The 27,120-nt window shown below is 41.6% G+C and overlaps 1 protein-coding gene across 1 annotated transcript in view; it reads left to right on the top strand.

The window, feature by feature from the left end:
• The window catches only part of LOC134354786 (testicular spindle-associated protein SHCBP1L-like), a 132,913-nt gene that overhangs the window by 53,843 nt on the left and 51,950 nt on the right, over positions 1–27,120 (top strand). The window contains exon 6 of the mRNA XM_063064044.1: positions 23,051–23,156. Coding sequence (XP_062920114.1) covers positions 23,051–23,156 — 106 coding nt within the window. The remainder of the gene's footprint in view (positions 1–23,050; positions 23,157–27,120) is intronic.

Raw genomic sequence — 27,120 nt, 5'->3', positions numbered from 1 at the left:
GCAGAGCTGCTGCGCAGGTTGACTGTTGTTAAGAAGGCGTATGGTGTGTTGGCATTTATCAACCATGGGATTGAGTTCAAGAGCTGTGAGGTAATAGTACAGCTATATTAGACCTTGGTCAGACCTCACTTGAAGTATTGTGTTCAGTTCTGATCACCTCACTACAGGAAAGATGTGGATTCAGTAGAGAGAGTGCAGAGGAGATTTACAAGGATGTTGCCTGGATTGGAGAGTGTGCCTTATGAGAATAGGTTACTGAACTTGGCCTTTTCTCTTTGGAGTGACGGAGAATGAGAGGTGACCTGATGGAGGTGTATAAGATGATGAGAGGCATTGATCGTGTGGATAGCCAGAGGCTTTTTTCCCAGGCTGAAATGGCTAACAAGACAGGTCATAGTTTTAAGGTGCTTGGACATAGGTACAGAGGGGATGTCGGGGTAAGTTTTTCATACAGAGAGCAGTGGGTGCATGGAATGCACTGCCGGTAACAGTTGTGGAGGCAGATACAATACGGTCTTTTAAGAGTCTCTTAGATGGTACATGGAGCTCAGGAAAATAGAGGGCTATGTGGTAGGGCAGGGAACCTCAATAGGCGGACTGCAGGCCAGGTTTGGACCACGAGAACCAAATGTCTGGACCGCGCTGACCCATTGGCACTTACATGAACGCACCTGTCACAACATGTAAATAAAGTGCGCGCTGCTCTAATTTATCTTAACCTCATCCCACACCGTACACTTGACCTATGTCCCCCCCCATAGAGTGCGTGATGCCGAGTTGATTAAAACGTGTGCAATTGATATAGTTGGCAAAGTTTTAAGTCAAGATGAGAAAACCAAAAAAACGGTTGTGGAGCTATTAAAGACGGCACCATTGTCGGCTAACACAACAAGAACAACGGAAGTTTTAGCGGAGGAGTGTTTTTCCAATCTGTTCACCGATTTGGAGAAAGCAGAAGCCATATCACTAGCCATAGACTTGTCCTGTGACTGAACCGATATGGAAGAGCTATCTGTGTTTGCAAGATTTTTTGATGGGAAGACCTTTCGGGAAGAGCTACTTTGTTTGATTCCTCTGCCTGGGCGCACAACTGGGGAAATAATTTTCAACAAACTGACACAGTTCTTTGAGAAGAATGGCTTGGATGTGAGCAAAATTGTGTCCGTTTTCACCAATGGGGCTCCGTCGATGGTGGGACAACACAAGGGCTTGGTAAGCAGGTTTGCCACTGTTAACCCAACACTCTTGACATTTCATTCGTGACTTCAACCAGGTTATCATGGCTAGAACACTGCCCAACTTCACGCAGTATGTGAGCTGTACAACCACAGGGGAGAGGACTCTGGATTTGATGTACGCTAATGTTAAGGATGCATACAGCTCCTCTCCCCTCCCCCCACTGGGAAGGTCAGATCACAACCTGGTGCATCTAAAACCCTGTTACGTGCCTCTGGTGAAGAGTAAACCTGCAACCTCAAGGGCAGTGAGAAAATGGTCGGAGGAGGCTTATGAGGCGCTCCAGGGTTGCTTTGAGGTGACAGACTGGCAGGCACTCTGTGAGCCACATGGAGAGGATATTGATGGGCTCACAGAGTGCATCACTGATTACATCAACTTCTGTGTGGACTGCAATGTTCCGACAAGAACGGTCCTTTGTTATTCAAATAACAAGCCATGGGTGACAAAGGACATTAAGGACATCCTGAACACTAAAAAGAGGGTGTTTAGAGATGGAAATAGTGAAGAGCTGAGGGCAAAACAGAGTGACCTGAAAGCCAGGATTAGGGAGGCTAAAGACAGCTACAGGAGGAATCTTGAGTGGAAACTCCAGCAGAACAACATGAGAGTGGTCTGGAGGGGGATGAGGACCATCACTGGGTTCCGGCAAACTAGCAACAGAGGAGCGGAAGGCAGTGTGGACAGGGCCAATGAACTTAACCTGTTCTTTAACAGATTTGACAGCGTGGCCCCTGCCCATCCCACACATGAGCCATCTGTTGTCGGCCCCCAACCAACACATATTCCACTCTCCCCTCCTACCCTTCCTCACAGTCCCCCACCCTGCTCTCATGACTATACCCCTTCCCCACATGAAACCATCACGGTGGGCTTCACAGCTCTACAGGTGAGAAGACAGTTGAAACGTCTCAACCCAAGCAAGGCTGCAGGACCGGATGGTGTCAGTACCAGGGTGCTGAAAGCCTGTTCCCCTCAGCTATGTGGAGTACTTCGCCATGTATTTAACCTGAGCCTGAGGCTCCGGAGGGTTCCTGTATTGTGGAAGACATCCTGCCTCGTCCCTGTGCCGAAGACGCCGCGCCCCAGCGGCCTCAATGACTACAGACCGGTGACATTGACCTCCCACATCATGAAGACCCTGGAGAGACTCGTTCTGGAGCTGCTCCGGTCTATAGTCAGGCCACACTTAGATCCCCTCCAGTTCGCCAACCAGCCCGGACTAGGAGTTGAGGATGCCATAGTCTTCCTGCTGAACCGTGTCTACGCCCACCTGGACAAGTCAGCGAGCACTGTGAGAGTCATGTTTTTTGACTTCTCCAGTGCGTTCAACACCATCCACCCTGCTCTGCTGAGGGAGAAGCTGACAGCGATGCAGGTGGATGCTTCCATGGTATCATGGATTCTTGATTACCTGACTGGCAGACCACAGTACGTGTGCTTGCAACACTGTGTGTCCGACAGAGTGATCAGCAGCACTGGGGCTCCACAGGGGACCGTGTTGTCTCCCTTTCTCTTCACCATTTACACCTCGGACTTCAACTACTGCACAGAGTCTTGTCATCTTCAGAAGTTTTCGGATGACTCTGCCATAGTTGGATGCATCAACAAGGGAGATGTGGCTGAGTACAGGGCTACGGTAGGAAACTTTGTCACATGGTGTGAGCAGAATTATCTGCAGCTTAATGTGAAAAAGACTAAGGAGCTGGTGGTAGACCTGAGGAGGGTTAAGGTACCGGTGACCCCTGTTTCCATCCAGGGGGTCAGGGTGGACATGGTGGAGGATTACAAATACCTGGGGATACGAATTGACAATAAACTGGACTGGTCAAAGAACACTGAGGCTGGCTACAAGAAGGGTCAGAGCCGTCTCTATTTCCTGAGGAGACTGAGGTCCTTTAACATCTGCCGGATGATGCTGAGGATGTTCTACGAGTCTGTGGTGGCCAGTGCTATCATGTTTGCTGTTGTGTGCTGAGGCAGCAGGCTGAGAGTAGCAGACACCAACAGAATCAACAAACTCATTCGTAAGGCCAGTGATGTTGTGGGGATGGAACTGGACTCTCTCACAGTGGTGTCTGAAAAGAGGATGCTGTCTAAGTTGCATGCCATCTTAGTCAATGTCTCCCATCCACTACATAATGTACTGGGTGGGCACAGGAGTACATTCAGCCAGAGACTCATTCCACCGAGATGCAGCACTGAGCATCATAGGAAGTCATTCCTGCCTGTGGCCATCAAACTTTACAACTCCTCCCTTGGAGGGTCAGACATCCTGAGCCAATAGGCTGGTCCTGGAATTATTTCATAATTTACTGGCATAATTTACATATTACTATTTAACTATTTATGGTTCTATTACTATTTATTATTTATGGAGCAACTGTAACGAAAACCAATTTCCCCCAGGATTAATAAAGTATGACTATGACTATTCACGTATCAGTTTGTGCACTAAACTGTGTGGGGAAATGAAAGAGGCGATGGATACTGTGATGAGACTGGTAAATTTCGTTTATGAGAGTTCTAGTCTGCAACATCGCCTTTTCAGAGCACTGCTGGAGGAAATGTCAGCGGAACACAAAGATCTTTTGCTGCATAATGATGTTTGCTGGCTGAGCAAAGGCCGTGTGTTGGAGAAGGTGTGTGACCTGCGCGATGAGCTTGTGTCATTTTTATCCAGCCTGCAGAGCCAAAAAGCCCAAGGATTTAAGAGGTTTTTAAATGACAACAAGGTGATGGCACATGTTCTTTTTTTGTGTGACATCATGTCTCATCTAAATCAACTTAATTTGCAATTACAAGACAACAACCACACTGTTGCGGACATGTACGAGGTGATTGAAGCTTTCCGATCAAAACTGAACCTTTTGGAGAGAAACATTCACGAGAGAAAGTTGCACTTTCCATGTCTGCGGGAGCATTGCGAGAAGAACGAAATGCGGGAGAATCCAATGATGAAGGATTTCGTGACGAGATTGGCAGAAAACTTCATGCAACGATTTGAAAGCTCCCCTGAACTCTCAGGTGACATCCTCCTCTTCCTGAGACAGCCATTTTCCATTTCAGCTGATGGCCAGTGGACTGCAGAGGCCAAAAGGCTGGTGCCTTCCATAGGTGAGGCAACTCTTCAGATGGAGTTCTTGGAAATGGGAACATCTGATTTGCTCAAAGCACAACACAAGGATATTGGGGTGAGTGACATTTGGATCAACGTGGTTCCCCAAGCTCAATTCAAAAACACGAGAGCTATTGCAATGTCCTACTCACACTCTTTCCCCTTCATGTACATATATGAGTCATTGTTTTCTTCAATGAACTCTATCAAGAACCAGGACAGAAACAGACTATCCAATGCACATCTTGGCCAGTGCCTCAGAATTGCCACAACAGAATACAGGCCCAATATCAGAAGGATTGCTTCATCTTGTCACTGTCACTTCTCTCACTGATTGGTGAGTGAATCAATTTATTTTTCTCCATTTGTCAATCTTATTGTGGTATAATAATATTACAACAGCAATAATACTGATAATTTCATTTATAGCTACACTTCATACTTCAAATGCTACATAGCTTAATTAAAAAGAACAAATAGATTAAATGAGAGAACAGAAACAATGGAAAAGGCAGTACTATTAAAACTCTATGTGGAAGAGAAGTGGTGAAGACTACCATGCTTACTGTACTGTGTGTGTGTGTGTGTGTGTGTGTGTGTGTGTGTGTGTGCGTGTGTCCCAGATGAGTTCTCAATGTGACAGCTAACAGTTGTGATAGCTAGAGTCATAATTAAATGGTTGGTTTTGGGCTTATTTTGTTTAAAGTGCATTTTTTTCTTGTGTGACCCACAACACAGGCTTTGAGAATCCCAGGCCTAAATTACTACTACTACTACTACTAATGGTAATAGCAGCAACAACAACATCTTCCCATAAAACAACTTACTGGTGCAATGAAAAAAAAACCTTGGATGTTTTGGCCCTTGGCTTAGCATGCTTGATATAATTTGGCCCTTGTGGAAAACTAATTGGGGAACCCTGTGGTAGGGTAATTCTGGGCAGTTTCTAGAGTAGGATACATGGTCAGTACAACATGGTGGGCTGAAGGGCCTGTAATGTGCTAAAGATTTCTCTATTCTATGTAATCTAAGTAGAATGTATTGTGGTTTTCCCTTTTGCCCAAATGAATAATTACAGGTGTCCCCCGCTTTTCGAACGTTCGCTTTACGAAACCTTGCTGCTACAAAAGACCTACATTAGTTACTTGTTTTCGCTAACAGAAGGTGTTTTCACTGTTACGAAAAAAGGCAGCACATGGAAAAAGCAGTGCACGAAAAAAGTAGCATGCAATAAAAAGCAGCGCGCCGCGCGCCCCAAGCAGCCGCTCTCCCCTGGATTCGGAATGGCATTCTCGCCGGCCTTGCTTAAACACGTGCCTGTGAGCAGCCGTTAGCAAGATGAGTTCTAAGGTATTGGAAAAGCCTAAAAGAGCTCATAAGGGTGTTACACTTAGCGTAAAACTAGACATAATTAAGCGTTTCGATCGTGGTGAACGAAGCAAGGACAAAGTTAGTTTGGCTTGTGAAAGCTGACGAAGATGATGTTGAAGAGGTTTTGGCATCCCATGACCAAGAACTGATAGATGAAGAGCTGATGCAATTGGAAGAGGAAAGGATAACAATCAAAACCGAATGCAGTAGTGAAAGTGAAGTCCTCCAGGAACTGAACGTGAAACAACTGTGTGAGATTTTCACTGCAATGATAAAGTACAACTTTAATTTTGAACGGGTATGTCGATTTAGGGCATATTTGCAAGATGGTTTGAGTGCTTACAAAGAACTGTATGATAGAAAAATGCGCGAGGCTAAGCAGTCAAGCATGCTGTCGCTTTTCAAGCCTTCCACATCAGCCACAGCAGACGACGAACCTCGACCTTCGACATCGAGGCGGGCAGTTATAGAAGAAGATAACCTGCCTGCCTTGATTGACGATGAGATGACACCCCCGTGTCCCACCACCCCAGTGGTCCCAACCCTCGGGCCGCGTACAGATACTGATTCGCAGAGAATGCAGCGGTAGCCGGGAGGCATCCAGCACATCTTTAAGAAAAAAGCCGAAATAAGCTAAGCCTGGCACATAAATGTCGGCCCAGATCAGAGGCGATTGCCAATTTATTTCGGCTTTTTTCTTAAAGATGTGCTGGGTGCGTCCCGGCCACCGCTGGACCACTGCATTCTCCACGGATCGGTATCAGTTCGCTGCCCGGAGGGGTGGGGACCACTGCACCACCCCAGCCTCCGACGACTCAGCCTAACACACCATCATCAATGTGCTCGATGCTGTCTTCCCGATTCCCGTAAGTGATATTACACTGTACATACATTATTTCTACTTTATATGGGCTGTGTATTTTTATGTGTTATTTGGTATGATTTGGCAGCTTCATAGCTCAAAGGTTACTGGAGAACGCTTGCGCCGTGTTTCTGCCAAGAGTGCTTGCGTGAGATTTTCGCTACGGAGAACAGTGCAGGCAATCATTGTAGAGAAGTATTTCTAATTTATATAGGCTGTGTATTTATCTTATCATATTCCTGCTTTTACTATATGTTACTGTTATTTTAGGTGTTATGTGTTATTTGGCATGAGTTGGTAGGTTATTTTTGGGTCTGTGAACGCTCACAAATTTTTCCATATAAATAAATGGTAATTGCTTCTTCGCTTTACGACATTCCGGCTTACGAACAGTTTCATAGGAACGCTGTATCTTCGGATGGCGGGGGAAACCTGTATATAGAGGGAAAATAATGATGCCAATGTAAAAATTAAGTCATGTAGACCTACGCAGTAAACAAAAATATGAAGGAAATTGATACCTAAACACAAGAAATTCTGCAGGTGTTGGAAATCTAACGCAACAGGCACAAAATGCTGGAGGAACTCAGCATGCCAGGCAGCATCTATGGAAATGAATAAACAGTCAACGTTTTGTGCCCAAGACCCTTCTTCAGGACTGGAAAGGAAGGGGAGGGATGCCAGAATTCAAAAGTGGGGGAGGGGAAGAAAGATAACAAGAATGCGATAGGTGAAGCCAGGTGAGTAGGAAAGGGAAAAGACTGGAGAAGAAGGAATCCAATAGGAGAGGAGAGATCACCAAAGGAGAAGAGGACCCAGGATGAGGTGATAAGCAGGTGAGAAGAGGTAAGTGGGGAATAGAAGGGGAGAGAAGGGAAGTTTTTTTTACCTGAAGGAGAAATCAATATTCATGCCATCAAGTTGGAGGCTACCCAAATGGAATATAAGGTGTTGCTCCTCCACCCCGAGGGTGGCCTCATCTTGGCACAATTGGAGGGCATGCACCAACATGTCAGAATGGGAATGTCATTCGTATTGAAAATTGCTGACCACCGGGAAGTTCCACTTTTGGCAGCTGGAACGGAGATGCTCGTTGAAGTGGTCCCCCAACTTACGACAGGTCTCATCATTGTAGAGGAGGCCACATCAGGAGCACTGGACACAATAGATGACCCCAGCAGATTCGCAGGTGAAGTGATGCCTCACCTGGCAGGATTATTTAGGGCCCTGAATGGAGGTGAAGGGACAGGTGTAGCACTTCGGCTGCTTGCAGGGATGAGTGCCAGGAGGGAAATTAGTAAGGAGGTATGATTGGACAAGGGAATCACAAAAGGAGTGATCCTTGAGAAAAGCAGAGAGAGGGGGCAGGTAAGGATATGTTTGGTTGTAGGATCCCTTTGGTGATGGCAGAGGTTGTGGAGAACGATGTGTTGGATGCGGAGGCTTATGGGGTGGTAAATAAGGACAAGAGGAGCCCTATCACTTAAAATGGTGGGAAGATGGGGTGAGCACATCTGTATAAGAAATGGAGGAGATGCGGGTGAGGGCAGCATCAATGGTAGAGGAATGGAAACCCCATTAATTGAAGAAAGAAAGTGATAGATTGGCATTTAGGCAAGTTCATTACACTTTATACTACAGCTTGATCCTGTGGTTCATATGCTGATTATGATCACATTGCCATATTTTGCTCAATGCATTTTCCAATTTAGTTTGCTTATTGTGTGAAAAATACCACCTTTCTGTTATAAACATACTTCATCAGTATTTTTACAGTTGTATGTGAAAATCCTGAGGATCTATTAAGTCTCTACTTGAACCTTGAATATATTACTTCACTGTTAGAGACAAGGAAAATTACACTCTTATTAAGGTTCTACAAGCATTTAAGAACTTGCAACAAAACTCAAATTGATACCTTTGAATTAGCAAGCTTGAAGTTTTGTAATGGCATCTTTTTTCAACATTGCAAAACAACTGGAATGTTCAGAAATTGAGACAGTTCCTCTTCCAACTGGTTTGAAGGTTTGGATCATGAGTTTTAATTACAGACTGTCATTAAACCCAGTGAGCTATTATCTATAGCTACTAAAACTCTCACGCTCTGTCTGCCTGTTTGTCTGTTTGTGACCTCCAATTAGCACGAACGGTGCATTACAGCGGCACTTTTTTTTGGCTAAATCGAATTAAAATGCACTAACTTATAGAATGCAGGCAAAGTTCAGGGTTATATATTCGTATAAAATTGCTCATTTTCCAAAATCAACAGGCTCACTTTCACCCGAGAGCCAATCCGCCATCATGGAAATCGGGACGCAACAGCCCGATGCATGCACACGGCCAGCCTCAGCAGCGACACCTACAGGAGCAAAAGGGCAAGGCAGCTCTATTTCAAGGGGTCGCATTCTGCTAATCACCATCAGCATGTGCAGGATTGGGACAGATCTAACTGCCACCCATCAATAAGAGATAATTAAATCTTAATTGTATTGACGTACTTTGAGACACCCATTAAACCCTTTGCTGCAGTAAAAGGACAGCGGTGACTATATCACATCCATTTAGGAGAGTGCCAGCCACATCATCAAGAATAAGCAGCATCCTTTGGTGTTACTGCTTCGTATCTTCTATCCAGCATTAGGGTAAAAAAATGGTCAGCCTAATTATGCCACGTGGAAAGGGAAGGGGGACATTATGGTTAAGAACATCGTCGGGAAGCGGCAAGACGAGGGAGAGAACAAGAATCGGATGAGGCCAGGGCCGCACGGCTCCAGGATCAAAGAGCCAGGACAAAAAAAGATGAGTGAAGAAGAGACAGAGGAGGAGAGGCATGCACATCTCCAGGATCAGAGTCAAACAACAAACAGCAGAAGAGATGAAAAGACGGGGATGAAAGGGCTACAGGTATCCAGAATGACAAAAACAGGTACAGAAGGAGGAGAGAGGAATAGACAAAGGAGCTGAGAAATGCACGTCTCCAGGATCAGAGACAAAGAACAAACAGCAGAGGAGATGAACAGATGGGGGATGAAAGGACTGCACGTCTCCAGAATAACAACGAGAGGCACAAGGGTGGCAGATAAACCAGAAATGATGCCATCAAACGTGTCCTACATTAAACGAGGAGGAGCTATATTTGCTTTGCGATGCGTCGTTCTTTTTTAATAAACTGAGGTTTTCTACTTAAGTTTCCAAAGCAAAGCAATACCAATAGCATTCAGGAAAAATGAATGTTCATTCTGGTCACATCAGACTGCACTACCCTTCTCTTAAAGGGTGCCCCAACGGGTCACCCCATTGTCTAGTATCTTCTAATTTTATTTCCTTTTTTCAGTATTATTCAGTTGCTGAACCAAATATTAGGTAAGGTATCTAAATAGTGTTTATTTTATCAGAATCTCTAAACAGCTGATGTGTGAATAGTTCTACTATGGTGCCAATTAATAATATCAATAAATACATGAAACACACTATTGTAAAGAGAGCTGTGATAAAACAATTAACATCATGAAATTAAAAAAGACTTAATCCTGATTATTGAATTTCAAACGAAGGTAGATTTCTTCAAAAGAAGATTTGATCCATCTACGGAAGGGAATGCTGGACTGGGATTTCAATCATGTTTATATGCATGATACAGTCTCTATGATTGCATCAAATGCACTAATGCAAACAGATGTCCCTGGGCATTCTTGCACCCTATTGATTTTTGTCTGTACGTTCTTGGCCCATAAATAATTTGCCCACTCCATAAGACCATAAGATACAGGAGTTAAATTAGGCCATTTGCCCATTGAGTCTGTCCGCCATTTCTTCATGGCTGATCCAATTTTCCTCTCGGCCCCAGTCTCCTGCCTTCTCCCTGTATCCCTTCATGCCCTGACCAATCAAGAATCTATCAACCTCTGCCTTAAATATACATAAATACTTGGCCTCCACAGCTGCCTGTAGCAAAGAATTCCACAGATTCACCACTATTTATCTGAAAGATTTCTCCTCATCACTGTTCAAAAAGGACACCCCTGTATTCTGAGGCTGTGTCCCCTGGACTTTGACTCTCCCAGCATTGGAAGCATCCACTCTATCAAGGCCTTTCACTATTCGATAGGTTTCAATAAGGTTCCTCCTCGTTCTTCTGAATTCTAGCGAATACAGGCCCAGAGCCATCAAACGCAATTCATATAACAAGCCATTTAATCCTGGAATCCCTTTTGGGAACCTCCTTTGAACACTCTCCAGTTCAACACATCTTTTCTAAGATAAGGGGCCCAAAACTGCTTACAATACTCCGTGAGCCTCACCAATGCTTTATAAAGTCTCAACATTATGTAGAAACATAGAAGACATACAGCACAATACAGGCCCTTTGGCCCACAATGCTGTGCCAAATATATACTTACTTTAGAAATTACCTAGGGTTACCCATAGCCTTCTATTTTTCTAAGCTCTATGTACCTATCCAGGAGTCTCTTAAAAGACCCTATCGTATCTGCCTCCACCACTGTTGTTGGCAGCCCATTCCACGCACTCACCACCCTCTGCGTAAAAAAACTTACCACTAAGATCTCCTCTGTACCTACTTCCAAGCACCTTAAGACTGTGCCCTCTCTTAGCCATTTCAGCCCTGGGAAAAAAGCCTCTGACTATCCACACCTTCATTGCCTCTCATCATCTTATACACCTCTATCAGATCACCTCTCTTCCTCTGTTGCTCCAAGGAAAAAAGGCCAAGTTCACTCAACCTATTCTTATAAGGCATGCTCCCCAGTCCAGGCAACATCCTTGTAAATCTTCTCTGCACCCTTTCTATGGTTTCCACGTCCTTCCTATAGTGAGGCAACCAGAGCTGAGCACAGTACTCCAAGTGGGGTCCTATCCCATGGTTGATGAAGCCTAATGCACCGTATGCCTACTTAACTACACAGTCAACCTGCGCAGCAGCTTTGAGTGTCCAATGGACTCGGACCCCAAGATCCCTCTGATACTCACACTGCCAAGAGTCTTACCATTAATACTATATTCTACCATCATATTTGACCTACCAAAATGAACCACCTCACACTTATCTGGGTTGAACTCCAACTGCCACTTCTCAGCCCAGTTTTGCATCCTATCGATGTCCCATTGTAACCTCTCACAGCCCTCTACACTATCTACAACACCTCCAATCTTTGTGTCATCAGCAAATTTACTAACCCTTCCCTCCACTTCCTCATCCAGGTCATTTATAAAAATCACGAAGAGAAGGGGTCCCAGAACAGATCCCTGAGGCACACTTCTGGCCACCGAACTCCATGCAGAATATGACCCGTCTACAACCCCTCTTTGTCTTCTGTGGGCAAACCAATTCTGGATCCACAAAGCAGTGTCCCCTTGGATCCCATGCTTCCTTACTTTCTTAATAAGCCTTGCATGGGGTACCTTATCAAATGCCTTGCTGAAATCCATATACACTAGATCTACTGCTCTACCTTCATCAATGTGTTTAGTCACATCCTCAAAGCATTCAATCAGGCTCATAAGGCATGACCTGCCTTTCATAAAGCTATGTTGACTATTCCTATCATATTATGCCTCTCCAAATGTTCATCAATCCTGCCTCTCAGGATCTTCTCCATCAATTTACCAACCACTGAAGTAAGACTCACTGGTCTTTAATTTCCTGGGCTATCTCTACTCCTTTTCTTGAATAATGGAACAACATCCGCAACTCTCCAATCCTCCGGAACCTCTCCCCTCCCCATTGATGCAAAGATCATTGCCAGAGGCTCAGCAATCTCCTCCCTCACCTCCCACAGTAGACTGGAGTACATCTCATCCAGTCCCAGTGACTTATCCAACTTGATGCTTTCCAGGAGCTCCAACAAATCCTCTTTCTTAATATCTATATGCTCAAGCTTTTCAATCTGCTGTAAGTCATCCCTACAATCGCCAAGATACTTTTCCACAGTGAATACTGAAGCAAAGTATTCATTAAGTACCTCTGCTATCTCCTCCATTTTCATACACACTTTTCCAAAGTCACACCTGATTGGTCCTATTCTCTCACGTCTTGTCCTCTTGCTCTACACATACTTGTAGAATGCCTTGGAGTTTTCCTTATGCCCGTCAAGGCCTTCCCATGGCTCTCCTAATTTCATTCTTAAGCTCCTTCCTGCTAGCCTTATAATCTTCTACATTTCTATCATTACCTGGTTTTCTGAACCTTCCGTAAGCTTTTCTTCTTGACTAGATTTTCTTTCTTTTTCCAATATTTTTATTAAATTTATTAAATTTCATATACCTAAATACAGAATTCATAAGGATTCTTATTATAAATAAAAAATAAGGTAGCACATAATGCACTATATATAAATCACACTGATATAATCATGGTATTCCATATTCATGATCAGTCAAATAAAATAAATTGAATTATGAAATACAATAATATGGTTAATTATATTATTTAAAAAATCTGCCCCCACTACCAAGACAAAGCTGGTTGGTAAAAAATAACAAACAAAAAAAAAGAGTACCATATAGTGTTTTATAATAATAGCCCAGATCTATATTTTACTAACAATAACAATTCAAAGATTTTCAAAATAGTTCAGAAAAAGTCCCCATAACGTTTGAAAATCTTGATTAGAATCAGAAATTGAACAACGAATCTTCTTTAAATTTAAACATGACATAACATTGTATAACCATTGAGCATGTGTGGGGGGGGGGGCAACCTCCTTCCATTTAAGCAAGATTGCCCTCCTAGCCATAAGAGAAATAAGAGCCAGTACCTGCAAATGAGAAGGCTCCAAAATTATAGCTCTTTCCTCAACAATACCAAATAAGGCAGTCAAAGGATTGGGCTTAAAATTAACTTCAAAAAGTACAGAAAAAGTTTGGAATACATCTTAACAATATTTTTCAAGGCTCGAACATGACCAAAACATATGAATTAATGAAGCCTCTCCATTATTACATCTGTCATAATAAGGAGATATATCTGCAAAAAATCAAGAGAGCATGTTTTTAGACATATGACCCCTATGTATCACTTTAATTGTAGGAGGGAATGACAAGCATATAATGATGAAGAATTAACCATTTTGAAAATAGCCCTCCAGGTCTCATCAGATAATGAAATCTGTAAATCCTTTCCCCAATCTTTTAAAATTTTGTCTAAAGGAGCCATTTTCAGTCCCAACCACAGACCATAAATATAAGATATTGAGCCATTTATCAAAAGGTTTCAAATTAAAAATTACATCTATTATGTTCTTTTCCAGGCTGGTAGGAAATATATGTAGTTTAGATCTTAAAAAATCTCTAATCTGTAGATATCGAAAAAAGTGGGTATTTGATAAGTTATATTTCACTGAGAGTTGCTCAAAAGAAGAACGAGCCCTCCAACAAACAGATTCTGAAATCGTTTAATGCCTAATCTATCCCATTCTCTAAAAAATCAGATCGGTCGTAGATGGTTTAAAAAAAATTAGAAAATATAGGACTAGAAAGAGAAAATCTCAATAAACCGAAATGTTTTTTAAACTGTAGCTAGATCCTCAAAGTATGTTTAACCACCAAACTGTCAGTTAATTTACTTAAAGATAAAGGAAGAGAGGAGCCGAGAAGAGAAATAATAGAAAATTTCGTAACAGAGTTGGCTTCCAAAAAGACCCATATTGGACAATCCTCATGATTAATATAATATAACCAGAACGTGACATTTCGTATGTTAATTACCCAATAATATAACCTAAAACTGGGTAGAGCAAGGCCTCCATTCTTTTTAATTTTTTTGAAGGTGGGCTTTATTTAATTGAGGTTTTCTGTTCTTCCATATATAGGAAGAAAGAATCGAATCTAAAGAATCAAAAAAAGACTTAGAAATAAAAATAGGTACGGCTTGAAAAGGGTATGTAAATTTAGGTAAAATATTCATTTTAATAGAATTAATTTGACTAATCAATGATAAAGAGCGAGGCAACCAATTAGAAAGTGTCTTTTTCACATAATTCATTAAGGATAGAACATTTTCTTTGAATAGATTTTTATAACTATTCTTTGAATAGTGATGTTGTGGGGATGGAACTGGACTCTGTCACAGTGGTGTCTGAAAAGAAGATGCTGTCTAAGTTGCATGCCATCTTAGTCAGTGTCTCCCATCCACTACATAATGTACTGGGTGGGCACAGGAGTACATTCAGCCAGAGACTCATTCCACCGAGATGCAGCACAGAGCGTCATAGGAAGTCATTCCTGCCTGTGGCCGTCAAACTTTACAACTCCTTCCTTGGAGGGTCAGACACCCTGAGCCAATAGGCTGGTCCTGGACTTATTTCATAATTTACTGGCATAATTTACATATTACTATTTAACTATCTATGGTTCTATTACTATTTATTATTTATGGTGCAACTGTAATGAAAACCAATTTCCCCCGGGATGAATAAAGTATGACTATGACTAATTCTTAGTGATTGTTACACCCAAATATGTAAATTGTTTTCTTACAATTTTAAAAGGAAGGTTAATATCGGATGGTATCAAATTGTTTAAAGAGAACAATTCACTCTTATGTAAATTCAATTTATATCCTGAAAACGGACTAAAATTAGTCAGTAAAAGAAACGTAGAGGGTAAAGAAGTTGTAACATTAGATATAAAAAGCAATAGGTCATCAGCATAAAGCAAAACTTTATGAATAGTACCTTTCCTTAAGATACCGATGATATCTTTAGGCTCTCGAAAGGCAATTGCTAAAGGTTCTAATACCAAATCAAAAAGCAAAGGGCTCAACGGACATCCTTGTCTGGTTCCACGTTGGAGTTTAATTGGTTTAGGATTCTGAAAGTAAGTAAGGACCCGAGCAGAGGGAGATAAGTGAAGTAATTTAATCCAAAAAATACCCTCAGTGCTTCCCTCCTGAGAAATGGGTTGATCCAACTGCTTTCGATTATCAACCGAAAGTCCAGGAATATTTAATTGGTCTAAAAAATTGTTCATTGCAGTATTATCTTCAACAAAATCAGAACTATACAGTTTGGAATAAAATTCTGTTAAAGTGTCATTTATTTCAAAATGTTCAGTTGTCAAATCACCACTGGTTTTACGAATTTCTTTAATTTGCCATTTAGCTATAAAGATCTTCAATTGATTAGCCAATAGTTTACCAGTTTTTTCCCCATTTATATAGAATTGGCTTCTATCTTTTAAAATTGGCTTTCAATTGGATACGTTATAAGAAGATCATATTTAGTTTTAATTTCAATGTCTTTTGTGTAGTTCAGGGTCTGGTGCCAAAGCATATTTCTGGTCTAATTGTTTTAATTGATTAACTAAGTCAGTTCTCTCTTTATTAGCTTTTTTCTTAATATATGCAGTATAGGAGATAATTTGTCCTCTAATATATGTCTTAAAAGCATCCCAAATGATGAGGCTAGAAGTCTCTTCCAACGTATTTTTTTCAGAAAAGAAGAGTAATTTGATTCCCCAGAAATTTTAGAAAGTCCTTATCAGATAACAAAGTTAAATTAAAACACCAGGATCTATTCATATGAGTGAAACCAGGAAGATTTAAAGATAGAAATACAGGAGAATGGTCGGATACAGCTATTTCTTTATATTCAATGGATCGAACTAATGGAATCATTTGACTATCAATAAAAAAAAATCAATCCTGGTACTGTATAGGAATGACGGACATGAGACAAGAATGAATACTCCCTTTCTGCCGGGTGAAAAAAACGCCAGACATCAACAATATCACATTTCATTAGATAGGATTGAATAAATAAAGCTGATTTATTAGATATGGCTGATTTAGGAGAAGAACGATCTGGTACTGGGTCTAGACAACAATTAAAATCTCCTATCACTAAAGAATAAAGACTCAAATCTGGGAGGAATGAAAAGAAATGCTCAAAAAGTCCTGGGTCATCCAGATTGGGGGCGTACACATTAGCAAATACAATTAATATATTATCTATTTTCCCTGACACTATGACAAATCGCCCATTAGGGTCAGAGAGAACTTTATGTTCAACAAAAGAAATTGTATTGTCTATAAAAATCAAGACCCCTAAAGATTTTGCTCTAACTGAAGAATGAAATTGTAAACCCCTCCACCGAATAAAAAGGCGTGTGTTGTCACAACTATGTACATGCGTTTCTTGTAGAAAAATAATGGGGGCCCTTAACTTCTTAATATAAGCAAAAATCTTATTCCGTTTCACAGGATGATTTAACCCTTTTATATTAAAACTAAGTAAATTGATATTTCAATTCATTTTAAATACTAATTAACAGAAGAGTTAAAAGATCTGACATAAATTATTAGAACCAGAGAACGAAGTGTAAAATAAGGTACTCAAACAGAAAATTTGGATGGTAGCCCAACCCAGCTTCCAGAGGAAAAAGAAACCCCACCCCCCTTCACCTCCCAAAGCCAAAAAAAAGTTGGCCACAGAACAGAGGGCATGCTAAACCCTAAAGGCAACCCTCCCAAAGAAATCCTGCTGGCAGTCATTCAACGATATTATGTTCCTACCAGGAGAAAGCAGACAAAATAAACTTAGATCAGAAATCCAAAACATAAGAGGATTCATTTTAACAATTTCAATAAAAGTATAGAAAAACCTCAGAAAAAAAGAGTAAAGTAATAAAAAATATCAAAGAAAATATCCAAAAGCAAGATATATAAACGGTCAAAACGTAAGTTTACTAAAACCTTATTCTATCCAACATTAAAAGCATAATTGCTCTTGTAAGAGATAAAACACAATTAAAATCTTCTGTTTTCAAAAACTTCTGTGCGCCTTCAACCAACTCCAGCCATTTCTGCACACCATTTTTCTGAACGATCCTAAGACGTGCGGGGAAGCAAAGGGAGGGATTAAACCCTTTGTTATAAAGCAGCGACATAACCTCTTTATATTTGGCACATTCAGCCATAAACTCCAGTGTATAATCTTCCACAAATCTGATCATTTTCCCATTGTAATTGATCATTGCTACTCGACGGGTATGACAGATTAAAAGCTCCTTAGTATGAAATTCATGAAAACACAGAATAACCGACCGAGGTCGCTCCCCCGACTTTGGCTTTGGGGCCAGTGACCGGTGGGCGCAGTCCAACTTAAGCACAGATGGCAATAAATCAGGGAATAGCTGCTTCAGAAAGTTTGCAAAAACTCCGTGGGGTGGGCACCTTCAATTGATTCTTCAAGACCCAGAATACGTAGATTGTTCCTTCTGCTTCTGCTTTCCGGGTTGGCAATCTTCTTTGTTAATTTTTCATTAGATAATGATAATTTTTTGCAGAGCTTGCTCATGTCTTCTAAGTCCACTTCCAGTATCAACAGAGTTTCATTATTCTCCTTAATTTGCTTATCATGTTCGATTAGAGTTTGTTGAATAGTGTCCCACTTGATGTTAAGCTGTTGAAATTTGTCAGAAAGTTCTGTTCTTTGTATTTTAAGAAAATCTCCAATTGATTCCAAAGTGGTTGGAGAATCATCTTATTTTTCTTTTGCAGAGGCTTTATTCTTTCTCAAAGACATAATACAGCAATACTGAGATTTATAGTAAGGTTTCAAAAAACTGGTAGGAAACAATAAGATAGGTAAGGTAGGAGCAAGTTCAAAAAGACGTTACCCCATCGGTTGCAAGCAGGGCTCTCTAACTAGATTTTCAACAGCCTTTGTACACCATGGTTCCTGTACCCTACCATCCTTTCCCTGGCTCATTGGAATGTACCTATGCAGAATTCCACATAAATATCCCCTGAACATTAGCCACATTTCTGCCGTATATTTCCCTGAGAACATCTGTTCCCAATTTATGCTTTCAAGTTCCTGCCTGATAGCCTCATATTTACCCTTACTCCAATTAAACGCTTTCCTAACTTGTCTGCTTCTATCCCTCTCCAATGCTGTGATAAAGGAGATAGAATTGTGATCACTATCTCCAAAATGCTCTTCCGCTGAGAGATCTGACACCTGACCAGGTTCATTACATCTTTGCTTTTATATTCTGGTCCTCTTGAAATGAATGCTAACATTGCATTTGCCTTTCTCACCACAGGCTTACCCTGCAAATTAACCTTTAAGGAATCCTGCACAAGGACTCTCAAGTCCCTTTGTACCCTTTCATTTCTTCTATAAAATTGCATGACTACACATTTACTGCCACTGTATTCCACGTCATTTCCTTGCCCATTCTCCTAATCTGTCTCAAGTCCTTCTCTAGTCTCTCTACTTCCTCAAAACTACCTGCCCTTCCACATATCTTCATATCATCTGCAAACTTTTCAGCAAACCCATGAATTCCATCATCCAAATCATTGACATAAAACATAAAGAGAATTGGTTCCAACACAGACCCCTGTGGAACACCACTAATCACTGGCAGCCAGGCAGAAAAGACTCCCTTTGTTCCCATGCTCTGCTTCTTGCCAAGCAGCCATTGCTTTATCCATGCTATAATCTTTCCTATAAAACCACAGACTCCTAGCTTGTTAAACAGCCTCGTGTGGCATTTTATCAAATGCTTTCTGAAAATCTAGGTACACAACATTAACAGATTCTCCTTTGTCTATCCTGCTTGTTATTTCCTCAAAGACTTGTCAGACAAGATTTTCCCTTGAGGAAACCATGCTGACTATGGCCTATTTTATCATGTGTCTCCAAGTACTCTGAGACCTTGTCCTTAATAAGCATTTCCAACATCTTCCCAATCACCGAGGTCCAACTAACTGGCCCATAGTTTCCTTTTTCCTGCTCCTCTCCCTACTTGAGTAGAGAGACATTTGTAATTGTCCAATCCTCCAGAATCATGCCAGAATCTGTTGATTCTTGCAAGATCATTTCTGATGCCTTCACAATCTCTTCAGTCACCTCTTTCAGAACCCTGGGGTGTAGAATTCTGTTCCAGATAACTTATCTACCTTCAGACCTTTCAGTGTCCCAAGCATATTCTCCTAAGTAACGGCAACTTCATTTACTTCTGCCCCCCAAATGCTCTTGACCATTATGGAAGACCTTTTGGCACTCTTCCATAGTGAAGACTGATGCAAAATACTTATTAAGTTCATCCAGCATTTCCTTGTCCCCCATTACTACCTCTCCAGCATCATTTTCCAGTGATCCGATATCTACTGTTACCTCTCTTTTTACACTTAATATATCTTCAAAATATTTTGGTATCCTATTTAATATTATTGGCTAGCTCACCTTCGTATTCCATCTTTTTCCCTTCATGACATTTTTAGTTGCCTTCTGTTGGCTTTTAAAAGCTTCACAATCCTCTAACTCCCCCACTAAGTTTTCCCCTATTATATGCTCTCTCTTTAGCTTTTATATTGGCTTTGACTTTTCTTGTTAGCATAGTTGTGTCATCTTTCCTTTAGAATACTTCTTCCTTTTTGGGATGTATATATATCCTGTGCCTTCTGAATTGCTTCCAGAAATTCCAGCCATTGCTGCTCTGCTGTCATTCCTGCCAGTGTTTCTGGTGAACTCCTCTCTCATACCTCTGTAACTTCCTTTACTCCACTGTAATACTGATACGTCTGACTTTAGCTTCTCATTCTCAAATTTTAGGGTGAATTTGCTCATATTATGATCACTTTTCCCAAAGGGTTCTTTAGCCTTTAGCTCTCTAATCAATCCTGGTTCATTGCACAATACTCAATCCAGAATAGCTGATAGTGGGCTCAACCACGAGCTGTTCTAAAAAACCATCTCGTAGCCACTTTAGAAATTCCCCATCCTGGAATCCAGCACCAACCAGATTTTACCAATCTCCTTGCATATTGAAGACCCCAGTGACTATCTTAACATTGTTGTTTCGGCAGGTACTTTCTATCTCCTGCTGTAATTTGTAGGCCACATCCTTACTACTGTTTGGGGGTCTGTATACAACTCCCATCAGGATCTTTTTACCCTTGCGGTTCCTTAGCTCTATCTGCAATGATTTGACATCTTCCACCCCTATGTAATCTCTTTCTCATGATTTGATAACTTTCCCATCTGTCCTTTTGATAAAATGTGTATCCTTAGACATCAAGCTCCCAGCTATAATATTCTTTCAGCCTTGATTTAGTTATGCCTACAACATCATACCTGCCAATCTACAACTGTACTGCAAGTTCATTTACCTTACTCCGTGTATTGTTGCATTAAATACAACATCTTCAGTCCTGTATTCACCCTTTTCAATTTTTTTCCACCTTTTACATTGCAACTCATCCTGTTTACTACAGTTTTGCCCTATTAACAGCCTCTCCTCACTACACATTGCCTCTATTTCTAAATCAGCTACTTCATCTTCAGCACTATTACCTTCTTTCCTACGATACTTCTTGCATTGAAATATATGCAGCTCAGGATACTAGTAGCATCATGCTTATCCTTTTGTTTCCAAACTTTGTGTGAGGTCTTAACAATATCTTCACAACTTCTCCACTAACTATTCTGACACTCTGGTTCCCATCCCCCTGTAACTCTAGTTTAAACCCCATCGTGCAGCATTAACTAACCTTCCCGCTAGGATATTAGTTCCCCTCTAGTTCAGGTGCAAGCCATCCCTTGTGGGCAGGTCCCACCTTCCCTAGAAGAGAGCCCAATGATCCAAAAATCTTAAGCTCTCTCTCCTACACCAATTCCTTAGCCACATATTAGATTGTATAATCTTCCTAGTTGTGGCCTCACTAGAATGTGGCATGGGTAGCAATCCTGAGATCACAACCCTGGAGGTTCCGCCCTTTAACTTTGCACCTAACTGTCTGAATTCCCGATGCAGAACCTCATCGCACATCCAGCACATACCATTGGTACCTACATGGACCACGGCTGTTCACCCTCCCACTTAAGAATGCTAAGGACTCGTTCTGAGATATCCCGCACCCTGGCACCCGGGAGGCAACATACCATCCGGGAATCTCATTCTCGCCCACTGAACCTCCTGTCCATTCCCCTAACTAACGAATCCCTTATTATCACAGAGTGCCACTTCTTCCCCCTTCCCTTTTGAGTCATAAAGGCAGACAGTGCCAGAGACTCGCCTACTACGACTTTACTCTGTTAGGTCTTTCTCTCCGGCAGAATCCAAACAACATATACCTGTTGTTTAGGGGGATGGCCACAGGGGTACTCTGCATGATTCCCTTAACCCCTTTCCCCTTCCTGACGCCCAGTTTCCTGTGTCCAGCACCTTGGGTGTGTCTACCCCTCTATATGTCCTATCTATCACATATCCTATCTTCAGGCTTACATATGATCCAGTGTTTATCCAGTTCTAGATACAACTCCTTAACGCAGTTTGTTAAAAGCTGCAGCTGAATGCACTTCTCGCAGTTGTAGTCGTCAGGGACACTGGAGGTCTCCCTGCTTTCCCAGATCCCACAAGAGGAGCATTTCACTATTCTGCCTGTCATCCCTACGGTCCTAGCTGAGCAGAAATAAAGAAAACAAAAAAAAAAGAGCTTTTCATTTCTTTGCTTTCTCTGAGTGAAGCCTCGAAGAGCTAAAGCCTTGAGATCACCACTCTGGCTATGTCCACTCAGACAACGGATGCTGTGATGATGGCCACTGTGCTTGCCCCTGCCTTCATCTACTTTTTGCTCTTACTAATCAATCCCAAATGCCGATTGGTCACTGGTCAAAGATCTATTAATCTGCCACAACCCTTTTGTCCTTGGACGGTGGACCTGATTGAAGGCCCCGCCTCTCCAAACTTCTGATGTCTGGATTGGCTGCTGGTCAAATCTCTATTCATTCAAAAGAAGATTTTAGCAACGTGCGTAAGACCTGCTTTACTGTTTGTTCAAACATATTGTTCTGAGATATCCTAGGACAAAGATCCCCTGCTGAGCACTTTCCTTGGATAAGATTTTCTTATACTTAAGATTTTCTTAAGTTTCTTGCACCTTGCAAATATTCTTCCTAGGATACCTCAACCAACTTCTGATCTCAATACCCTCCTTTATCACCCCTTATGCCCACCATTCCTTTTGGTCTAATTGCAAGCCTGACTCTCATGCTCCCTGTCTCTCAATCTTAGCAGTTCATCACTGAATTTCCACTTACTTCCTCTGTAAGCAATCCCATTCCTCCACCAAGCTGAACTTCACCTCCAACGAAATCTATTCCACAACACCCCTTCCCCCAGAGTTTATGTCATCCCATCCAAATCAACAATTTAATCTCCTAATCTACCAGTTTTTAATCACATAAAGGAATGTTTTCACTCTGCAATTGGTAAAGACTTGTGCAATCACATACAAACTCTTTAATTCATTATTTTAGGAATAAACAAGTTATTTGTTTACAACAATGAAATGAAGTTTACTAGGCACCAAACATTTTAAGGCCACTGTTTTTCCAATTTGCAAAACTCTGAGGATGATGTTAAACTCTAAAGATTATGCTGTTTAATATTATAGAGTTAAAGTAGCAGATTGTGTTTATTATCCTTTTCAGAGCACATGGACCTTTTTTCCCACGCGTACTGCGACGTCGGAAAGGCCAGCGACCTTCTGGAAAAATTGTGACTCATATTGTGGCAAACATGATGACAGCTGACATGGTGAGTTATTTCACTTCGTTGTAATTAGTTTGGTGTTTAAATTAGTTCATCACCTTGCAGGTATTTAGTATTTGCCCCAATATTGTACATAATTAATAATTTGCCATGGTTAACTTATGGAACAAAATATAATATAATTTATCATTAATGTGAAATTATTTATTGTTAATGTTAAATCTAATATAATTTATCAGATAAGTTATTTTTTCCATTACAGTATCATGATCAAAATGCAGGCATTTGCCATTGATCCTTGGTCTTCTTAGCACACATTTTAACACCTTTTTCTATTCTCTCCATTCTAACATCTTTGTACTTCATAAAACGTAATGCATTTTCAGGTTAACATTTTGGGCACTAAATTCTATTTCACCTCTCTTATTTAGGGTTATTTACACCATCAAGACTGCAAGACTAAATGAATGACTGATGTCCACAGTTTTCACTTCCTTGATTTCTTAGAGGAGGTGCAACTATCAGAATTGCTGATTTTGAAGTTAGTTTGGAGTTGCACAGAATAAATTGAATTGAATTCTACTAACATGTGGAGCACTGCAAATTTAATGAATATAAAATAGCACGGAAAGAAATATGAAATGCACAAACATAAGGTTTTTCATAAGTAAACCAAGATGAAAATGATTTAATTTTTCATAAAAAGACTAGACAAGGCTAAGACAATTAGCAGAGTACAAAAAAGTAACTAGTTGATAGTGTAGACATTTTTCAAAGGCAGTCTAAGCAAATTTCCCTACAACTGTTACAAAATATGCCACTGAACCTCAATTGAACCTCAAGGAAAGCTGTTAAAAAACGGAAAATTCAGTAGTAGTAGAAAGCAGTTAAAACTGCAGATACTTGAATCTGAAGCAAATACAGAAAAAGCAGAAATTCAGCCAGTCAGGCAGTCTCTGTGGAAAATAAAACCAGTTAATGTTTCAGAAAATCCAATATTCTCTGTCTTACCACTAATTTTTGCTTTGTTGTATGCCCTCTCTTTTGCTTTTACATTTGCTTTGATATCCCTTGTTAGCCACGGTTGTACTATCTTGCCATTTGTGTATTTCTTTGTTTTTGGAGTACATCCATCCTGCATCTTCTTCATTTTTCTCAGAAATTCACACCATTGTTGCTCTGCAGTCATCCCTGCCAGCATCTCCTTCCAGTTTACATTGGCCAACTCCTTTATCATACCACTATAATTTCCTTTACTCCACTGAAATACTGCTACGTCAGACTTTTACTCTTTCCCTATCAAATTTCAAGTTGAGCTCAATCATATTGGGATGACTGTCTCCTAAAGGTCCTTTTACCTTGAGCTCCTGAATCACCTCCGATATTTGCAGAGGGTCGTGGTGGAGGGAGTACATTCGGATTGGAGGGTTGTGACTAGTGGTGTCCCACAAAGATCGGTTCTAGGACCTCTACTTTTCATGATTTTTATTAACGACCTGGATGTGGGGGTAGAAGGGTGGGTTGGCAAGTTTTCAGACGATACAAAGGTTGTTGGTATTGTAGACAGTGTAGAGGATTCTCGAAGATTGCAGAGACACATTGACAGGTTGCAGAAGTGGGCTGAAAAGTGGCAGATGGAGTTCAACCCGGAGAAGTGTGAGGTGGTACACTTTGGAAGGACAAACTCCAAGGCAAAGTACAAAGTAAATGGCAGGACACTTGGTAGTGTGGAGGAGCAGAGGTATCTGGGGGTACATGTCCACAGATCCCTGAAAGTTGCCTCACAGGTGGATAAGGTAGTTAAGAAAGCTTATGGGGTGTTAGCTTTCATAAGTCGAGGGATAGAGTTTAAGAGTCGCGATGTAACGATGCAGCACTATAAAACTCTGGTTAGGCCACACTTGGAGTACTGTGTCCAGTTCTGGTCGCCTCACTATAGGAAGGATGTGGAAGCATTGGAAAGGGTACAGAGGAGATTTACCAGGGTGCTGCCTGGTTTAGAGAGTATGAATTATGATCAGAGATTAAGGGAGCTAGGGCTTTACTCTTTGGAGAGAAGGAGGATGAGAGGAGACATGATAGAGGTATACAAGATATTAAGAGGAATAGATAGAGTGGACAGCCAGCACCTCTTCCCCAGGGCACCACTGCTCAAGAGGACATGGCTTTAAGGTAAGGGGTGGGAAGTTCAAGAGGGATATTAGAGGAAGGTTTTTCACTCAGAGAGTGGTTGGTACGTGGAATGCACTGCCTGAGTCAGTGGTGGAGGCAGATACTCTAGTGAAGTTTAAGAGACTATTGAGTATATGGAAGAATTTAAGGTGAGGGGTTATATGGGAGGCAAAGTTTGAGGGTCAGCACAACAATGTGGGCCAAAGGGCCTGCACTGTGCTGTATTATTCTGTGTTCTATGTTCTGTTACATAACACCCATTCCAGTATAGCTGATTGCCTAGTAGGCTCAACAACAAACTGCTCTAAAAAGCCACTTTGTAGGCTTTCAACAAACTCTCTCTCGGGACCATTTCCAACCTGATTTTCCTGACCTGCATGTTGAAATTTCCCATGACTATCATAACATTGCCCTTCTGACGTGCCTCTTCTATTTCCTTTGCAATCTGTAGTCCATATCCCATCTACTGTTGGGAGGCCGGCATATAACTGCCATCAGGGTCCTTTTACCCTTGCAGCTTCTTAACTCAACCCACAAGGATTCAATATCTTCTGATCCTATGTCACATCTTTCTACTGATTTGATGCCATTCTTTACCAGCAGAGCCATGCCACCCCCTCTGCCAACCTTTCTGTCCCTCTGATACAACATGTAACCTTGGACATTCAGCTCCCAACCACAATCATCCATCAGCCACGGTTCGGTGATGGTCACAACATCATACAATCTGTAAAAGTGCAACAAGATCATTGACCTTATTTCTTATACTCCGTGCATTGAGATATAATACTTTAAGTGCTGCATTTGCTACCCCTTTTTGATTTTGCATCTCTATTGTACTGATTAGGTTATGAGGACACTCAGTCCTTGTTTATTGTCATTTAGAAATGCATGCATTAAAAATGATGCAACGTTCCTCCAGAATGATATCACAAGAAACACAGGACAAACCACGATTAAAACTGACAAAACCACATAATTATAACATATAGTTGCAAAAGTGCAAAACAATACCATAATTTGATAAAGAGCAGACCGCGGGCACGGTAAAAACATGTCTCAAAGTCCCGATAGCCTCATCATCTCACGCAGGCAGCAGAAGGGAGAAACTCTCCCTGCCATGAACCTCCAAGCTCCACAAACTTGCTGATGCAGCACCATTGGAAGCACCCAACCGCAGCAGACTCTGAGTCCGTCCAAAAACTTTGAGCCTCCAACCAGCCCCTCTGACACAGCCTCTCCGAGCACCATCCTCTGCCGAGCGGTTCGGCACCGCCCTGGCTGCCAAGCAACAAGCAAAGCCGAGGACTCGGGGCCTTCCCCTCCGGAGATTCTGGACCACACAGTAGCAGCAGCAGCAAAGCAGGCATTTTAGAAGTTTCACCAGATGTTCCTCTGTGCTCTCACGTCCGTCTCCATCAAATCAGGATTGTGCACGGCACCCTACTTGATAAATAACAGACATCACCACCAAAGTGGCCGCTGCAAGCTGCAAGCTGCTGATACTCACCCTGCTGGCTGCAATTTTATTCTATCCTCTCGCTGCCTTTCATGACAGTCTGACCATCTTTGCTTTTTTACCATCCGTCCTATCCTGAGTCCCTTCACTCCAGTTCCCACCCCTCTGCCAAATTATTTTAAACCTTTCCCGACAGCTCTAACAAATCTGCCCGCAAGAATATTGGTTCCCTTCGGGTTCATCATCACATCACTTTTGCACAGGTCATATCTTCCCCAGAAGAGATCCCAATGATCTGAGAACCTGAAGCCCTGCCCACTGCACCAGCTTCTCAGCCACACATTAATTTGCCAAATCATCCTGTTTCTACCCTCAGTG

This window comes from Mobula hypostoma, chromosome 12 (assembly GCF_963921235.1).
Source record: "Mobula hypostoma chromosome 12, sMobHyp1.1, whole genome shotgun sequence".
Lineage (NCBI taxonomy): Eukaryota > Metazoa > Chordata > Chondrichthyes > Myliobatiformes > Myliobatidae > Mobula > Mobula hypostoma.
This window is presented reverse-complemented; position numbering and strand designations above follow the sequence as displayed.